At 42.4% G+C, this 19,674-nt stretch overlaps 2 protein-coding genes across 2 annotated transcripts in view; both read left to right on the top strand.

The window, feature by feature from the left end:
• Window positions 1-3,857: 3,857 nt before the first annotated feature.
• Window positions 3,858-4,379, top strand: LOC308104448 (NADH dehydrogenase [ubiquinone] 1 alpha subcomplex assembly factor 4-like; the record flags this gene model as incomplete). Its single annotated transcript, XM_080454858.1, has 1 exon — window positions 3,858-4,379. One exon carries the CDS (start codon window positions 3,858-3,860, stop codon window positions 4,377-4,379), a length of 522 nt encoding a protein of 173 aa, XP_080310984.1.
• Window positions 4,380-9,635: 5,256 nt separating this feature from the next.
• LOC308075295 (uncharacterized protein) overlaps window positions 9,636-19,674 on the top strand; it is a gene marked incomplete at its 3' end in the record, with an annotated part of 215,821 nt that continues 205,782 nt past the window's right edge. Inside the window, exons 1-2 of the mRNA XM_080415072.1 lie at window positions 9,636-9,803; window positions 12,650-12,793. Coding sequence (XP_080271198.1) covers window positions 12,682-12,793 — 112 coding nt within the window. The 5' untranslated portion in view covers window positions 9,636-9,803; window positions 12,650-12,681. The remainder of the gene's footprint in view (window positions 9,804-12,649; window positions 12,794-19,674) is intronic.

Below are 19,674 nucleotides of genomic sequence, written 5' to 3'. Positions count from 1 at the left end.
CCAGAGAACATGGATCGTTTTGGTTATAAGCCCACTTGTTTCTATGATGAAAGAGCAAGTTAAAATGTGAATATCTTTTCGTGGTTTTGTCGGCTCCGCGGACGCTATTGTTAAATTAGTTTTGGTTGGTTTCGAGTGGGGAGGGATCGGCTGACACGTAAATCCCGCCCACTACATTTGATTGGGTAAAGTGTGGCCTGCTTCCTGATCTGAAGGCACGCCCACTTGTAGCCCAGTGTGTATACGTTATGACGAACCTTCACGACAGATTCCAACGCAGAGCAGAATCTGTTCTTGAGAGATTATGATTCACCAGGACCCTGGATGACTTGATTCTAAGCTTAAAATAATTGATATAAATGTTTTTGGAAAAGTTAATGGGAAAAATGCATTGAGTATTTTGAAGTGGAACCAGAAAATGGCCGCCACTGCTATGCCCTATATCGTATCAGGTGAAATTTCCTCATTGACTGCCATCGGCATATCAGCAAGTAAATTGACATTCACCGATGACGGTGGCCGATATGTATGTGTTCTTGTGAAACAGTTTTGTGCTGCTATGTTGGTATAAGGCTTCATATTCGGAACAGATGTATTTGTTTCCCTGGCACAAACATAGGTGTAAATGAAACTCCTTAAAATTTCGGTTGATTATTTCCCCCTTCAATAATGCCAATTGGCATTGCATTTTATATTGTTGGACGTCCTGAGTAGTCACCTTTACAATGAGGTACTTGTAAGGATTGTGCATTCGTGGAATGAGCAATACCTGTGTGGGTAAGTAAGCCTTGCCGAGCCATGTTGCCCATAGACCCTGTCCTGTTTCTGTAGCGTGAGTCAGCATAGAGCAGGGGTCTTCAACAGGGGGTCCGGGACCCCTAGGGGGTCCTCAGAGCTACTACAGGGGGTCCGCCAAATCTTTGTGATATGATTTCTTTTTTTTTACATTAACCACTTGAACCCGAACGTCCCTTTTCTGAGGAGAACTTGAGCCAAACAGCAGATCTACAAGCTCACAACGCCTCGCGCTTCTATGCAAAAAGTCAACTGCCCCTGGTATGTTGGTGAGTGATTAGCGACACATCAAAGCAAACACCTAAAATGACTGGATCTCTCCTTTAATCAGAGTTCTCTTTATACTAATACAATTACACATTTATAAATCATAAACGCAGAGTCCAATAGCGTGAAACTTTGCTAGGCCCACTAGGCAGAGGAAGAAATGCCACCCTTTTCACATTGTCTGATTTTTTTTATTCCTACAAATGTTGTCCAAACATCACACAAATCAGCGTACAAATTATCTCTACAGTCAAGTGATTAAGACGGATCTGTCCAATTTTTCATATGATTGACGAATTCCGAACTTTACTGGCCCACAATAACCAACCTGACCTGGCGGAGACCTGTGCACTTTTTCTAGTTGTCTCCGCCAGGCCGAAAGGCGCCGGTGAAGCGTCATGCAACACCCCCCGGTCTTGTCTGTTTTATGCCCATAATATACTGTATGGCGATCCCTGAAGTCATCAGTATATGCCCATGTAGGGGGGCATGAACCTTTTTGTACCCATATATGGAGCTGACTGATTTGTTTGCACCTGATGCCATGACGACACATTAGTCATGCAACAGATAAAGACCTTTCAACTTTTACAACAGTAAAATATTGAACAGTGTGGCTTGGATTCATTCTAAGTACTTGCCTATAGTGCCTCAACAGAGGGAAGGAAATTAAAATGTAATTTGATATCCCTAATATCAAATGACACTTTCAGTTGGCTATAATTACAAAATTCCTGATTAAGATCTGGTGATCGAAACACTGAGAGTGCAATAAAACAAAGTGCGCTGCGCTGACTTTATTGTTACAAATGTGTACAGTTTATGTTTATGTTGTAACTACTCTGAAAGAGTGTAGACAGTTCCTGTAAGTGTCCCTTTTGTGTAATTTGTATACAGTATTATGTTCTTCATACATTTTGCTCATCACCATTTCTAGCTTGTGTATTACCTGGAAAAGATCAACTTCGCCACATCATTTGGTGAGCAAGTATCATTTGATGAGAATGGTGATCCTGGTGAACCAATCTGTGATATCATAAACTGGGTGTGGCTCCGTGATGGAAGCACAAAGGTTCACAATGTAGGGGTGTTCAAGAAGTCCCCCTCCAGAGGTGAAGAACTCTTCCTTGATGAAGACAAAATCTTCTGGAGATTTGAATCCACAAAGGTCACTTTGGCTGGCTAAAATACCTAATGTTGAGCTCATGATGTGAATGTAATTAAGATTAGACTGAAATTGATCATTGTTACTTTCCTCTGTAGCCGCTTCGGTCGGTGTGCAGTGAGAGCTGTTCCCCTGGAACCCGTGTGGCCAGAAGGAAAGGGGAACCTGTTTGCTGCTTTGACTGCATTGCTTGCTCTGAGGGAGAGATCAGCAATGAGACTGGTAGGTTTACAGTATGTATGTACAGTAGGTTATATTGGGGCTGATACTGTACTTGTGTGTCTATTTAACCATGCCCTCTTTGTTAGACTCTGCAGAATGCATCAGTTGTCCAGAGGACTTCTGGTCCAGTCCCCAGCGTGACCACTGTATCCCAAAGAGTGTGGAGTTCCTCTCCTTCCATGAGGCCCTGGGTATCTCCTTGACAACCATCTCAGTTATAGGCACACTTACCTGTGCCATTGTCTTTGGAATCTTCATCTATCATCGAGACACGCCCATGGTACGCGCCAACAACTCAGAGCTCAGCTTCCAAACTTTGCTGTCACTCAAACTATGTTTCATGTGCTCACTTCTGTTCATTGGCCGTCCCAGACTCTGGACTTGTCAGCTGAGGCATGCAGTGTTTGGGATCAGCTTTGTGCTGTGTGTCTCGTGTATCCTGGTAAAGACTATGGTGGTGTTGGCTGTGTTCAAGGCCTCCGAGCCTGGGGGTGCAGACATTATGAAGTGGTTCAGCGCTAAGCAGCAGAGAGGAACAGTTCTGGCTCTTACTTCCATCCAGGCAATAATCTGCACAGCCTGGCTTGTGTCTGCCTCACCAACAACTCATAAAAACACACAATACCTCAGTGATAAGATAGTCTATGAGTGTGATGTGGGATCAACGGTTGGTTTTGCAGTGTTACTAGGTTATATTGGTTTACTAGCACTCCTCAGCTTCGTCCTAGCATTCTTGGCAAGGAATCTTCCAGGCAACTTCAATGAAGCCAAGTTAATCACTTTCAGCATGTTGATCTTCTGTGCCGTGTGGATAGCCTTCATCCCTGCATATATCAGCTCTCCAGGAAAATATGCAGATGTAGTGGAGGTGTTTGCTATTTTAGCGTCTAGTTTTGGCCTTTTGCTGGCGCTGTTTGGACCAAAGTGTTATATAATGCTTTTGAAACCTGAGAAAAACACTAAGAAGTCCATTATGGGTCGGATGTAATCTGAGACTGGCGTCTTAGACAGTGTGTAGAGGCTGACATCATCTGAGATGACGGCATGAACGGAATTCAACATATAAGGATATAGATATTATGTACGCTCCATATAGGGACAAGAGAAGACGGAGTGACATCAGCATTAATTTGTGGCATCTCTCGAGGAGAGAATATAAGACCCGTTTCATCAGGTTCGGGAGTTCAGTTCGAGCATGGAACTCAGCTGACATCGTATATGGGTCCTAAGAACACTACAAGCAGACCTTGGGTAGAGCGAACAGGGCAGTGTCGAGTGTGACGTCTCGAGGCCTTTTTTCAACATATGTGAAACAAATTAGTGAGATACTTTTGTGGCCTACTGCATACATGTATCAGTGTGGCGTATAACCTTTATTGTTAATGCAGTTTTGTGTAAGATTTCAAATATGGGGGCACGTGTGTCGCGGATGTTTAGGAGTTTTAATCTAGAAAACCGGGTACACCGTGAAATATCCAAGCAGAAGCCAGAACCAGCACCACGACACCAGGTTGCTGAGATCAATCCTGAAGTTCTGGAGGTAACTGATGCAATCCACCAAAAGAACGCCCCTCTTCTGTCGCTCCTGAAGTCTGTGTACGTGGAGTCGAACGATCCAGAAACAGACTCACCAAAGCAAGTGGAGCAGAAAGAAGAGGAGCGCAGACCACTGAAGCACAGCTTACCCGTGGACCCTTACGGCCTTGTTGACTTTACAGACGTTCCTAAAGGCAAACTGTCCATCGTGGAGGCTCTCAGAGCCCTTGCAAGTCACCAGAGGGAGCCACAAACATGGACCCCTGAGAAGATCGCACAGGAGTATTCCCTTAACTTGAAAGACACAAAAGCCCTTCTGAAGTTCTTTATCCCCTTTGAAGTCAAAATCATCCCACCAAAGACTGAAGATGTGAAGCAGTTAAAGGGTACTTAAGCCTAATTTATACTTTGTCGTACCGTTGGTGTCTCGCGCCGAAAATAGCCGATGGTCTGCATTATAAGTTAACCATTATTCACTATTCACTAAGTTGTGGGTGGGGTCTGGTCCGAGTCTAACCTGGCACACCTGAGGTATATAGGCCCAGTTAGAAGCCTCAGGCCTACCTTTGTCAGTGAAGGGTGGAGAGGTTGCACTATATAACTCCATGGCAAATGTGTCCACCTTGATGCATTATAGAATTCAATCATCATCATCATCATCATCATCATCATCATCATCATCATCATCTGTTTGTGCCCAGAGTTAATAAAGACAACTAATGTGAACATAAAATCTGGTCCTCATGCTTTGGCGGGTATACTGGTGTAGGAGTTGTGTGTATCTAGCCAGTGAACTCTCCACCCAACCCACAGGACTTTGCAATGACACTCAAGTTGCAAGTCGTACATCCTCAGGTAAGACATTCCAAAGCTTAGGTCCCTGGGCCACATCAGCCCCGATCACCGATGGTGACTACTGTAGATGAGTCTTGTGAACAACCAAAGAGAGCCCCACCTGAGGATCTACGGCTACGGACAGGCTCATATATAGGGTGTCACTGTCAGCATGTCTAAAATCGAGGTAGGAGCCTGGCCTTGTAGAGCTTTAAAAGTCATCAGTAAGACCTTGAAGTCAATCCTGAAACTAACTGGCAGCCAATGAAGATAGGCCAGAATGGTGCCTAGAGTTCTCAGGTGGCCACTTTTCTGGAATTATTCTTCATTAAAAGGTTATTAAGCTCATGTTATAGCAAATTTGTAGAGTTAGGAATATTGTGTTATATTAAACATTTCCATGTCACTCTAGCGTCAATAGCAATAGTCAGACGTTGCCTCGGTTTTCGTTTATCCGCGGTCTGTGTCACCCTCAAGTGGACAAGGTGAATATTGCAGGTAATACCATCATATAGTGTTATTTATCAACAATATCCGTCCAGTCCGTTGGACTGAAATCATTGGCAATTATTTTGTACCAACAACCAAGGGCGTACCGTCATAGAGGCCAATGTGGCCATGGCCCGGTCTGGAAAACTCTGCTCCCCAATTTTTTTATATATATAAAAAAAAAAACGGCGCAGTAGCTCCGCAGCCTCCGCCCACCCCACCGTTCCCATTGTCAAGCGGCCCCAGCCAGACATGCTAATTGCCTCTAATAAACAAGTCGTGATCTCAGCTGTGGCTGTGCTAAACATGTTCTGCAGGTTTTGGCTCTGCCGTCTGCCCTTATTGGAATGAAGGGTCGCTATGCTGTGTCCCTCGACTCCCTCGTCCTGTGTGCACTAACAGTCACTGCAAGCACTGAATACCAGTGGTGGAAAAAGTACTCAAATTTTTTACTTAAACAAAAGTATCAATTCTGCGATGTAAAAATACTCTGTTACAAGTAAAAGTAAGGTATTCAAAATGTACTTGAGTAAAAGTAGAAAAGTATTGGTATTGATATTGTATTTAAAGTACCAAAAGTAAAAGTAGGCTACTCATTATGCAGAAGGTCCCATTTCAAGTTTTCAAATGTGAAAAAAAAGTTTTCTAACCCTTGATACTTTTACTTAAGTAAAACATTTGAGGATGGAACACACTGAGGGATGGGTAGAGTGTTGTTAATGTTGTTTTATGGTCATTTAATTAATTAATTAAGCAAAAAAATCGTCGCGTACATGCCCGCGACGCAGTGGGTGCGGGCCGGGGGGAAGGGGGGAGTCATTAAGAATCTTGCCAGGTCCACGTTAGAACCCACCATACGCGCCTGCCAACAACACGCCAGTCTAACCAAGATTCAAACCTGAAGTCAACAGCCGTGCGATGTCAAGTAGTGGTGAGAATTATCCTTCATCAGCAGTGGTGGAAAAAGTACTCAGATATTTTAAGTAGCATTGATTGATTGATTGAATACTTTATTTAGAAAGACATGGTAAAAGTACATGGAAGTACAATTCACAATACGGTCCTCTAAACTGGATCGCTCATAAAAGCACTTTGCTTATTTAAAATGAGATCCCTGTGCACTCAAATCATGATGACATTTGAGAAGACATACAAATATACACTACTATGCAGAACGTCATACTTACATGTTACTGGTATGAAAAACAAGAAATATGTACAATAGACAGTTTTAGGAGGAGGGGGGGGGGGGGTTAAGACTTTGACAGGGGCCAATTTGGAATTGCAGCCTCCTGAAGGTGATTCTTTAGGGCAGTTTTGAAAGTGAGTACGGTTTTACTAACCTTGCGTCACCAGTCTTTCCACCTCGGAGGAAAGCCTGGTATGCGTTATTAAAGACCCATATGATCCGGTCTAGGCCACGCCTACTGAAAAAAAATATATATATCTTTCCGGATTTTGCCCATCCGGTTTTGCGGTGCCGCTTTGTTTTGGTTCCCCAATCCCTATTTAAATGGAATAGAATTTCCCGTGGGATAATACGGACGCTAAATAGTCTCCGGAAAGTGCACGCACATTCATATTTAAAAAATAAGCTAAACTACGCCGCATCAAGGATTTTATTAGGACGGACCTATTTTGGGGTGAAGTCTTTCCGGATCTGCCCATCCAGCCACCTGATGACGCGCCTGGTGACGTATAGTTACTTCCGCTCCCGACCGGATCATAGACCCGAAAAGATATGCTGCCCAGACTAGGGTTTTACACTCCTTTACTCCTTTGGGTAGGGCATTCCACATTTTTGTTGAATAGCATGAGAAAGAGTTCATTCCCTTTGTTTGTGCCAAATCTGGGTTGAACATGATCAGTGGCGCTGCCTCTGGTGTTATGATTGTGGACTTCATTTACGTTTTGGAAGTATTTTGACAAATACAGGGGGATCCCAATGTTGTGTCGAATCTTGTAGACCAGGCCCATAGCAAGTTGCCGTACTCTGTCCTCAACCCTGAGCCATCCAACCCTAGCAAAGTGAGCAGGGGTTAGATGGGTTGTGTGATTGAGACCAAGAAGTAGCCTTACCATGGTAAGCAATGGCAGCAATACAATATAAAATACTCTGTTGTGTGTTCAAAATGTTACTTGAGTAAAAGATCAAAAGTATTGGTATCAAAATATACTCAAAGTACCAAAAGTAAAAGTACAAATGTTTGAAAATAGCAGATCTACAAGCTCACAACGCGTCGTGATGCGAAGCATTGTGAGCTTCTAGATCGGCTATTTTCAAATAGCCTATGTATAAAATAGGGCTAAATTGGTTAATGTATGTTTAACAATATAGTCATTTATATCTGCAAAGTAACTAGTAACTAAAGTTTTCAAATCATTGTAGTGGAGTGAAAGTACAATATTTGCCTCTGAGATATAATGTAGTTGAAGTAAAAGTATTACAAATAAATTGGAAATTCTCTTAGTTACTTTCCACCACTGCGTTTCAGTGACTCAAGTCAGTTCACTGAAAAAGACGAGTTCGAACGATTCGTTCACCGTTCACCGTACAGCGCTTCCTGTACCGCCCTCCTCGCATAGTTTCAATCAATCAATCAAGGTTTATTTATATAGCACATTTCACATGACAGAATCAAACAAAGTGCTGTACAGGTAAAAACACACAACAAAGAGCAAACAATGCAAAGTAAGCAGATGTAGCAAACAAAAATTAAGTGCAAATAAAAACAAATCAACCATTAGCACCAGTCGATGGAGAGGCAGGGATACATCAGATGGCACTATAAGCCAGGGAGAAAAAATGAGTGTTTAGTCCAGGGGTCTTCAACGTTTTCAGGCCAGGGACCCCCTAGCTGAGAGAGAGATGAAGCAGGGACCCCCACTATATATTACATACAATTGTGTTGCAGATTAAAGCTTTTCATAGATGTTGGATTCATGTTAATGTGTATTTTCAGATATTTAACGACTTAAACCGTCAATATTAACAGGCATGCATTGCTAATTTGGTATGTTCTTGCACTCTATTTCAATGACGTGACGCGCACGTCGCTTAACACCTACACTGCAAGTCACACAATGGACAATTGATATGCATCTAGGCTTATTCCTATGTTAATTCACTAGGTGTGAGTCTGTAGCCTTTGAAAACTTTGTTGAGGTGTGAATGTAAAGTAGTTTTAAATCTATGCGTGTGCCTGCGTGTGCTCCTGGTCAAATAGGTTCCGGCACGGCGTGCAAGGCCGTCCAGTGAGCATTGCACCCCTGCTTATTAGTAAACTTTCACTCTGTACTTGGTCTGCTCTTTTTCCCCCTCTTTGCCGAACATAGCCGATCTACAAGCTCACAACGCCTCGCAGCGCGAGGCGTTGTGAGCTTGTAGATCGGCTATTTTCGGCTAAAGTTGTCCTTAGAATAGGGATGCTAGGGTTCAAGTGGTTAATGTAAAAAACTAATGATCATATCACACAGAGATTAGGCGGACCCCTTGTAGCAACTCTGAGGACCCCCTAGGGGTCCCGGACCCCCTGTTGAAGACCCCTGGTTTAGTCCAATGCGATAGAGGAACGTCTCTCTTCAGCCAGTCAAAATGTTGCATTTTGTGACTGAACAGCGTTGCCATGTCCGCTTAATATAAGCGACTTTTTGCCTTGTTCTTTTGTAAAGTTGCTTGTAAATATTATATTGGTAGTTGCGGGTTGCTGTTTTTTTTTGGGCTTGTTTTCAAAGTGTAGACTTTGCTTGTTTTGGGCTTATCTAATGTTGTTTAAACCAGTGGATGTCAAACATTTTGATGTCAAAGGACCCCCAAATTAATATGTATTTGTCCGCAGACCCCCACCTGAAATCATTTTGTGCCAGGACAGGACCCCCGTGCCAGATTTGTGTTGTTAAAATGTTTCAAAGCTATGTCAAATGTTTTAATTATTTTTGAAAATAAATGGCAGATCTACAAGCTCACAACGCGTCACATTGCGATGCATTGTGAGCTTGTAGATCGGCTATTTTCAAATAGCCTATGTATATAGGTTTAAAGAGCTGTACATTGGTATTAATGTTGACAATGTCTTGTATATTACTGTATATGTCTTTGAATGTCTCGATGAATTGAATACACATGACCACAATGGAAACAAGCCCCTATGGCTTTCTGTGTTATCCTTGTAGCATCACGTTGCATGAAACTGTACCTCAAAGTGTTAAAAAAGTATTCAATCAAACTTTTGTTAGACCCGGTTGCTTATTTCTCTCGCAAAATCTGGCAACGCTGCGAGGAACGAGTCGTTCGTTCATGAAAGTGACCCAGAACGTTCTTCTCCTACGGAAACGTCAGGGTTCATGTGGTTATCCTTTGGAAACGTCAGGGTTCATGTGGTTATCCTTTGGAACAAAGCATCCCGGACGGGATTCAAACAGCTCTACATTGAACAACAGGGAATATTCTCAACACAAACGGTCCGCTTCCACGGCTAACATCCGTGGCTGGAAGGTAAACACTTCAGCATAGTGGGATAGCATAGCTGCTAATGCTAGTCCTAGCAAGAACAACTTTAGCTCCTTTTTGCCCTTTTGTATTTGGGACGAAGATATCCTGGATACCGTCGTCCCAAATACATAAAGAAGCTATACTGGGTCCTGGAAGGAGCTAGAACAACGTGTGTGACTGTGTTGTTGGAATGTGTTGTAATATGTTACACTACCATTACTACTCATTAGGACCTACATACATGTATTCACATATTTATAGTAAACATCACATCAATGATTATAGTCCATGGAAACATTACAGGGAAGGCTAACAAAGATAAACATGGCTGTTACGACGTGTGTGTGTGTGTGTGTGTGTGTGTGTGTGTGTGTGTGTGTTATACAGTGCATAATTAGCCCTAGAATGTCTGTGATCTTACATACATTTCAAGTATTCCAAATACACAGTCATAGATCGCTCTCGTCGACCCACTGTGTAGTGACGATCTGCGCGGCCATAAAAGTGCTCTAAACTCCGTCTGTACTCACCCAATAATTAATTCCTAAGACTTGGAGTCATATTTTGTCCTCTAGTTTCATATCCATTTGAAAGTTCTGCCAGAAAACGTGTGTTTAGTCAAATATCTCCACTTTTCCACGAGTTGCACACGGACGACTTTCTGTACGGAGCTAGGGGGGGCGACTTGAGTGATGGACCGTTTGGGTAAATTCGGTCCGTCACTCAAGTCGCGCCCCCTAGCTCCGATCGTCACTACACAGTGGGTCGACGAGAGCGATCTATGACTGTGTATTTGGAATACTTGAAATGTATGTAAGATCACAGACATTCTAGGGCTAGTGCATAATAGGCTTTGGCTATTGGAAACTAAAAGGCTACACTGTATTAAAGGTAGAGTAAGTGATATTTTTTGGTTATAACAAAACGTTTTGTATTAAAAGGTTAACGCACTATATTGCGTTAGTACTCATTCCCATAGAGTGTTTGTTAAGTAACAGGGGTCTCCTCGTCTTTCCAGCCCTTACAAATACATAAACAGAGCAAAACATGTCATGTCCAATTTCACTTGTTTAATCTGTATCCTGACTGAGTTCTCTATCCTGATTGGATAGGGAGCGTGTCTATGTTCCCCGGGTTCTACGTTCCCGCTTACCTAAACCTAACCTTAACCCTAACCTTAGTGGGGAACATAGAACGCGGGGAACATAGGGATGACCCCATTGGATAAAATTGGTATCCTGACCTGAAAATGCATTTTCTGTTTAATAAAGGGCTGGAGAGACATGGATCAGACTCAGTGTTACTGAACAAACTACGAGTACTATCACAGTATTGAACTATTTAACACTTATTTTGTCCATCGAAAATCACTTACCCTACCTTTAAGTTACAGGCAGGTATCCTATACTGTTTACAGTTCTCAAAGTGGGGTCTGGCGGGGACCCACATGGGTTCTTGAGGGGTTCCAGAGGGTCTCCCCTCAAAATGAGGAACAGTTTAAACACAAGTTTAAACACGATTAAGCTCTTAATGTATATATTTGGCTATTAAAAAATAGCCGATCTTCAAGCAATTTGTGAACATTGTTCATAACAATGTGACACATTGTTCTAATACTATGTGCAGTGAATATACTCTGTTTACAGAAGTCTATGGGACTCGCTCAATAGCTCTGGGGTAGTCTATGTGCACAACGACATATTGCTTCTTATTACAGCAATATGGCAAACATATCATACATTTTTTAAGGCAAAATCACGATCCACGATCTATCTATCTGAAAATTAAATGAATACACAAAGTTGTCTAACCACAAATCAAGAACAATGCACACATTTGAAGATGAAGCATCAGAAACAACAGCTGTCCATTGCAGCGTCAGGTCGTGTAGCGTGCAGGTTAAGCCAGGAATTATGGAATGCACGCACGGTCCCAACCCGTAAACAAACATTACCACTTGAATTGAAGTTCTTTATGAGGAGATGGAGACTGTACATGATCACCACTAAAGCATATTCAACTTACCCCTAAGTTTAACAACAGATGCATGGACACGCTCGATCCCGACATATAATTATGTCACCATATGACCATACCAGTGAGTAGCTTATATTTTGATTCATTTGTCCAGATGAATCTATCAACCTTATGAAACGTTTGCGCAGACACGACTTTTACACTGTTGCTCGTTGTTCTAAAGAACATGTGTTGGCATGAAACTACCTTCATCCTACCAGGCATTCCCCGCATCTGCTGCTCTTGAGTCTGAAGTTATTTAGGCTACAACCATTTAACGTCGCCAGTGAAATAAAAGTCTCAGTAGTAGCTACCATCCCGCCCCCTCCCCGCCTATGTGAAGGTGGAAAAGTAGATGGTTGCCTGGCCAGAGCCATGAGCCATTGTTGTAGCACATTGGGAGAGAATTGGACAATTGCTTGGCTTGGCCCTGAGTTAGTAGTGCAGAGAAATACAGGCTGGCTGGACCGTGCTTCAATTAGGTAGCAAGATCTATAGCCTAATATTATGCAGCATAGGAATGGTAGTATAGCAAATTAATTCCTCTGAAACAGCTGAGAAGCCAAACTGCCTTTCATTGGGCCATGGACCTCCATATCAAATGACTTAATGCTTCACAATTATGCTGCTGTAACTAAAAGGGAAAAGGAGAAAAAATAATCTTGCAAAATTGTGTGAATCTTGGGGATGTATTTTGAGTCTCTGCGCTGTCTTTTATAAGTGAGGGTGTACTCACCCTCAGTTCCCTCTGTTTTACAGCCAACCTTCATCTACAACCCATGTCACATAAAAGTCCTTGTTATTAAAGTCCTTATTCTATTCCTTCATTCCAGACCAGTGTGTGGAGTCCAGTCTGCAGGTGGAGATGAGTCCTCCAGAACCATCCGGGAGTGTTTCTGTTCAACAGGAACCTGAAGACCACCTGGACACCAGGACCGTTTCTATTAAACAAGAACCTGAAGACCATCTGGACACCAGTAAGTTTGCTCTCTCTCTCTCACCTTCACCTTCACATAAACCTTTCAATAATCGTCATCATTAAACAAAGATAGCACTCCAAAGTAATCTTCAACATGGTTTATTGTGCTTTTAGCATCTCTATACAGAGTTATCACATAACACTTGCTGTTGCTGTCATAATGGATTCAATGGCTGAAATACCATTAATTAAATGGCTGGTGATGGCTTGAATTTCATGGAGAATTTTCATTTGTATCACATTCCTTTATGGTGAATAAAGAATCCAACTATAAAATGGCGCTCCATGGAGCGCATATCTGCACCAGGCTGGGTTGCCTAGGCAGTGTGTAAGTCATAGGTTGCAGCTGTCAGGGCCAGAGGAAGCTCCAGGCGGTAAAAGTATTTCTACCACATACTTTGACATGTCCCCTTTTGGGCAGAAGGGAAAGTGCGTTTAGGGGTGTTCTCTGTAGAGACCTCAACGTGTGATTCCATTGATTAAAAGTGTTCATGAAATGTTATTTGTCAAAAAGATAACGATAAATATGTGAGTTTTTGGCTAAATTCTAAATGACCGCCTAAAGCAGTTGACACAAAAAAATATCATGAATAGTAAGTAGCCTAATTCAGGTGTAAGACCATTGTGTTTGTATTGTCTTATAGTAGGGGGTACTAAGTGAAAAATCGTTACGCGGCGGATAAAAGCATGAAATTTGATACAGATGTCCCTTGGGTCATCCTAAAACATCCTAGAAGGGGTGCCCAAAAAAATCTTAAACAGGAAGTGAGTTATGGACAAAATCCAAAATGGCCACCTAAACTGTTGACCGTTGACTCAAAAGACACCAAAATAATCTCCAAAAAGCATAAAATGTGGCACACATGTCCCTTGGGTCATCCTAAGACATCCTAGAAGGGGTGCCCAAAAAATTCTGAAACAGGAAGTGAGTTATTGACCAAATTGAAAATGGCCGCCTAGTGTTGTCGATTGACTCAAAAGCCAACTAAAGAATCTCCAAAAAGTATAAAATGTGTCACACATGTCCCTTGGGTCATCCTAAGACATCCTAGAAGGGGTGCCCAAAAAAGTCTTCAACAGGAAGTGAGTTATTGACCTAATTGAAAATGGCCGCCTACAGTGCTGGCGATTGACTCAAAAAGCCTATAGAATCTCCAAAAAGCATACAATTTGGCACATATGTCCCTTGGGTCATCCTAACACATCCTAGAAGGGGTGCCCAAAATAATCTGAAACAGGAAGTGAGTTATTGACTAAATTGAAAATGGCCGCCTACAGTGTTGAAAGATGATGCAAGATACCTAAAGAATCTCATAAAAGCATGAAATGTGGTAGAAATGTCCCTTGGGTGATCTGAACGCATCCTACAAGGGGTGCCCAAAAAGGTTTTAAACAGGAAGTGACCGCCTAAAGCAGTTGACACAAAAGAAAACATAAAGGGACGTCATAAAAGTGTATAATTTGGTACGTACATTGAGTGCTTCTTAATATATCCTAGAAGAGGTTATTTATTTGCTTGTTTATTAAACTTTTTAGGAAGGGACCATGTTGAAGAAATTCTAAATGGCTGTTTAAACAGTTGACCATGGCAGTCTGCATATTATGCAGACTCAATACGACAGGTTATGCAGTGCATAACCTGCCGTATTTTGTAGTCTACCTTCTGTTTTCATTTCTACATCACTTATTCATTTTACTTTCTGCATTATTTTTTTATTGTACTCTTTGAATCTTCTTTATTTATCTAACTCTCTGCATATTCTTATTTATTTTACTCTGCATCTTATCTTACTCTGCATATTCTTATTTTACTCTCTGCATCTTATTTATTTTGCACTCTACATCTTCTTGCTTGTTTTACACTCTATCTTCTCATGTATTTTCTTCTTGATCATTACTGTTTTTTTGTGATTAGTAACTACATGTATTCATGTGTGCCATTTCGCAATTACCAGCACATTGGCATAATGCTCTGCAAGGTAACCCAGCATCCCGGCATCTACACTTTCTCGAACAGAAGGGCTCAGCTTTGCAGCCACACTTGAGTTCTCTACAAACTTAAGTAGCCTCTGGCAAGAGTGTCCATAAAGGTGTCCACGAATCAGCGACTTTAATCCATCCATATTTGTCAGGAGATGGTAGAGATTACATAGCTTTCAGGCTTCTGGACCAAATGCCAGATTGGCTGCTCGATTTGAATATTGTAGCAGTGCAGCCCGTGTGGGAGGAGTGTTTTCCATTGAGAGACTATTAAAACTTTTTTTGGCACCCCTTAGGATGCATTCAGATCACCCAAGGGACATTTGTACCAAATTTCATGCTTTTATATGAGATTATTTTTTATGAGTGTCTTTTGCATCATCTGTCAACACTGTACACGGGCACGGCCATTTTCAATTTAGTCAATAACTCACTTCCTGTTTCAGATAATTTCAGGCACCCCTTCTAGGATGTCTTAGGATGACCCAAGGGACATGTATGCCAAATTGTATGCTTTTATGAGATTCTTTAGTTGTCTTTTGAGTCAATCGACAACACTGTATACGGTCATTTTCAATTTTGTCAATGACTCACTTCCTGTTTAAGATTTTTCTGGGCATCCCTTCTGGGATGTCTTGGGATGACCCAAGGGACATGTATGTCAAATTGTATGCTTTTATGAGATTCTTTAGTTGTCTTTTGAGTCAATCGACAATACTAGGCGGCCATTTTCAATTTAGTCCATAACTCACTTCCTGTTTCAGATTCCTTTGGGCACCCCTTCTAGGATGTCTTAGGATGACCCAAGGGACATATGTGCCAAATGTTATGCTTTTTGGAGATTCTTTTGGTGTCTTTTGAGTCAACGGTCAACAGTTTAGGTGTCCATTTTGAATTTTGTCCATAACTCACTTCCTGTTTAAGATTTTTTTGGGCACCCCTTCTAGGATGTTTTAGGATGACCCAAGGGACATCTGTATAAAATGTCATGCTTTTATCCGCCGCGTAACGATTTGGCCATTTTTTGTGCTTAGTACCCCCTACTATTATGGGTATAATTCATAGTTTGGGGGGGTCAAAAAAAAATCGTCCGCGCAGCAAAGCGTAGGATAGGTGTCCCTTATTTTAACTCTCTCACTGCCAGACTTATTTCTGGCCGTGTTTGCCCACTGCCGGTGATTTTTCGATTTTCTTACCTTTTTGAAGTAGTCACAGAATATATATCTCCAGTATGATCGATCATTCATTCATTCAAGATTGATTTATTCTCGAAATTACACTGAGTAATTAAACTCATTTGCATTGTCGTCGAGTAATACAATACGGTGCAAATTCAACAACATCACCGTTTAAAAACACATTACATCTGGGAATTGGAAAAGAAAGGGCATACAGTACATGTGAGATATAAAAGTTACAAAAATAAATCAAGACAGCATTTTTCAAAATTCTAAAAACAATTACACAATGTGGTGACCTGTTTGGTCACCAGAGTTCTAAAAGGACTGAAGGGTACTAGAGTGGTTCATTTCTAATGTAGTCTGCAGGTCATTCCATGTGGTAGGACCACAGACGCTAAAAGCAGATCTACCAAATTCAGAGTTGATCCCCTGATGGTTGCTAATCACAGAGGGTTTCACCGCGTGGTTTCACAAATGTCAACGAGGTCATCACGACCTCGTTGACATTAATTGTCTGTCTTTGAAAATCTGTCTGGGCCAAAAATACATTAAAAAAGGAGCCGAGATACAGCCTTTTTAAGTAACAAGTTAACCAAGAAGTGAATGGAGCAGTACATCTTCAGATCATGATATATTGGGTTCTGAAGGTTTTCTTTCCAATTTTTTTTTGTTTTGTTCATAAAGTCGTCATAAGTCGTTCTTGGCAGCCAGGGCGTTATGACAATGTCTCGTTATAAAGTCGTTCTTGGCAGAAAGAGAGTTAATCTCTGGGAGTTGGCAACCCTAACCTTGCCATACCTTAGCTTTTGCTGAACTGACACCACTGCACCCAAACTATCTAGCCTGGCTCCAGCCCCTTAATCTTTAGCCTCGCATTCAGGGTCTGGTGACGCTGTTGAAGGCGGGGTTTTCTCGGTTGAGAATCTAACCGGCGGCCCCTGCCCGGGCCCGATCGGGATAATCCAGTATGAACCAATCGATAAATAGAGCCACTTTGGCCACGCCCCATCTCAGAAAACGGCTTCACAGAGAGGGCTTTCAGACTGAATAATGGAGTGAAACTAAATAAAAATTCAGGTGTCAAGCTACAAAATATCGGTAAAAAGTGCAATATTTTCTAATCAATTTGAAAAACTTTTTGTTTGATTATATTTTATTATTTGAGAAAGGGCCAGTCATGCACTGGCCCTGCACAATCGGGCACTGGCCTACTGCAAGTAGGAGATCCCTGATGCCATCAGTATATGCCCATGTGTGGCATACCCATACATGGACATATCAGTCAGATTGGTTGTTCTAGACACCCTCCAATCTGAGCGACTTCACACCAGGCAACGCACCGGGACCCTCGGGTCCTCTGTGATACGCACGCCGAGGTAGAAGCCGATCCGTGAGCTTGTGATAACCAACCGGTCGATCTCCAAAGCCGTCAAAGTTGATCACAACACACAGATGTGTGTATTACTTGGCCATTTATTTCAATGACAGTTACCCAACGCTGTGGCTCTGGCTTGAAGCCCAGTGGTTGAAGCCAATCATATCTGACCAAAAATGTGGTTAAGTCCAAAGAGGGAGGGGCCGCTCGTAATAACCCCTCAAATTATTGAAAGTGGACTGACGTCTGAGCGGGGTAGTGCTAGTAGGCTACGCTCCCTCGCTGCACAACACTCTCTGTGGCTGACTGTACTCTGACTGCACTTAGTCTGTGAGCGACGGTGCCAGTCAGCAACATAACTGTTGATTGCTTGCCCGGCCGGTTCAGCCTGGAATGGACCATTCCCAAACTATGCTTGGTTATTGGACTTTCTTAACTTGACCGAGGCATTATTAAACCTAACTTATGCTCCGTTAGCTCACAGTGCATTGCATACACGACGCGTTATGAGCTTGTAGCCAGGTCGGCTATTTTGACTTCCCAAATCTCGAATGGGTGTCAGAAATCCTCACAGAGAAAAACGGAGTTGGTAAGTTGGCCAGTAAGTGACCACTACATTATGTTTTCTGTACCCAGAAATTCAGAAATCGAGACACCTACCTATAAAGCCTTTGGTCACTTAGGCTAAGCATTTTTATTAGCTCATTAACCACCAGAGTAAAACATTGTCTATAGCCGACCTTGCCAGCGATTCTGAGCGTTTTGACTAACCTTTGAAAAATCATAGAATATTATTCTTCACAACGATCCAGCCACCGATCGCTTTAAAAGACGTATCCAAGTCTTGTACAATAAGGGGGGGAAAGTGTGCCGTTGTGATAATCCATTCCATAGTTATTGGCAGTTGAATGTAGGTTGTTTTTGACCAAAAAAAAGCATCAGCAAGTAGAGAAAAGGGCATTTTTTCCAAATCCATTAGAATGAGTGAATGTGGCAGTTTTTTTTGCGATCGAGTGATTTCCTGCTTCACTGGGAGTCAAATGGTGACTCATAGGTTAAAGAAGAGCACAAAGAAAAGACTGTAAAAACTGAAAACACACAACATGCGTGAAACGACGTCATGTCCAAGGAGCAGTCGCGTTGCACTACTGTTTGGGTTCTCGTCTGTGCGTAATGGCCCATCTCCCTCGCTCACAACGCGCACATCACCATCATCGTCACGTTGACTTTTTTCTGAGAGGGTCAGAGTTCAAATTCCTGGGGGTGCACATCACTGAAGACCTCACCTGGGCAGTACAGACGGAGCGAGTGGTGAAGAAAGCACAACAACGCCTCTACTTTCTCAGAAAACTGAAGAAAGCTGGCATGGGTCATAAAGTCCTAATACAGAGGCACCACAGAGAACATCGCGACTGGCTGCTTCACTGCCTGGTACGGCAGTTGCACCTAAGCTCAACCGCAAGGCAATGCAGAGGGTTGTGCGGACAGCCGAATGCATCAGCGGATGTGATCTCCCCCATCCAAGCCCTGTACGACGAACGCTGTGTTAGCAAAGCACGAGGAATCGTCAAAGATCGAAACCATCCCAAACATCCCAACCACAGACTCAATGTTGCCACATGGAAAACTGCTACGCAGCCTCAAAGCTACTAGCAACAGACTGCATAAAAGCTTCTTATAGAATATACTGTGAACTTGTTTACAAAAAGTTAAATGGATTCCGTCCTACCCAGTCCCCAAATATAGCCAGCCAACACCAGTTGAAATTCCAAAGTACAGTGGTTTATTTTATAATTTACAAAAACATGCATGGGTAAATTACCTCAGGGTGGGCACCTGTACATAAAACACTTAAATAAAAGAAACCCTATGCTTACCTTACAAACCCAAAACAAAACACGGGTATCTTACCTAACCTAAACTAAAGAACACATGATCAAACAAACACGATACATTACCAAGACTGCAACAGTGAAAACTCTTTTTAGAGAAACTCTAAACTCTAAAATACTGGCAAGGCTAAAAACACTCTAAACACCGGACTGGTGTGGTTTGGAGACTGGCATGGAGGAAGACACCAGAGTGATTGGGGAGAGCCATCTTTATAGTCCCCAGCCTGGTCACAGGTCACCAGCAGGCTCCACTTAGTAATCAGCCAGTCACACACAGCCACCACTCATTCACACCAGCTGGTACCCATCAGTCACTTCTCACCACTCATTCACACCAGCTGGTTGGTACCCATCAGTCACTTCTCACCACTCTCGCACACACCAATGAGGGAAAAATATATGCACAAGGCAACACACGCACTGGAAAATACAATATGACCCTATAGGGTCA

This window comes from Gymnoscopelus braueri (genome assembly GCF_963280865.1).
Source record: "Gymnoscopelus braueri genome assembly, chromosome: 2".
Lineage (NCBI taxonomy): Eukaryota > Metazoa > Chordata > Actinopteri > Myctophiformes > Myctophidae > Gymnoscopelus > Gymnoscopelus braueri.
This window is presented reverse-complemented; position numbering and strand designations above follow the sequence as displayed.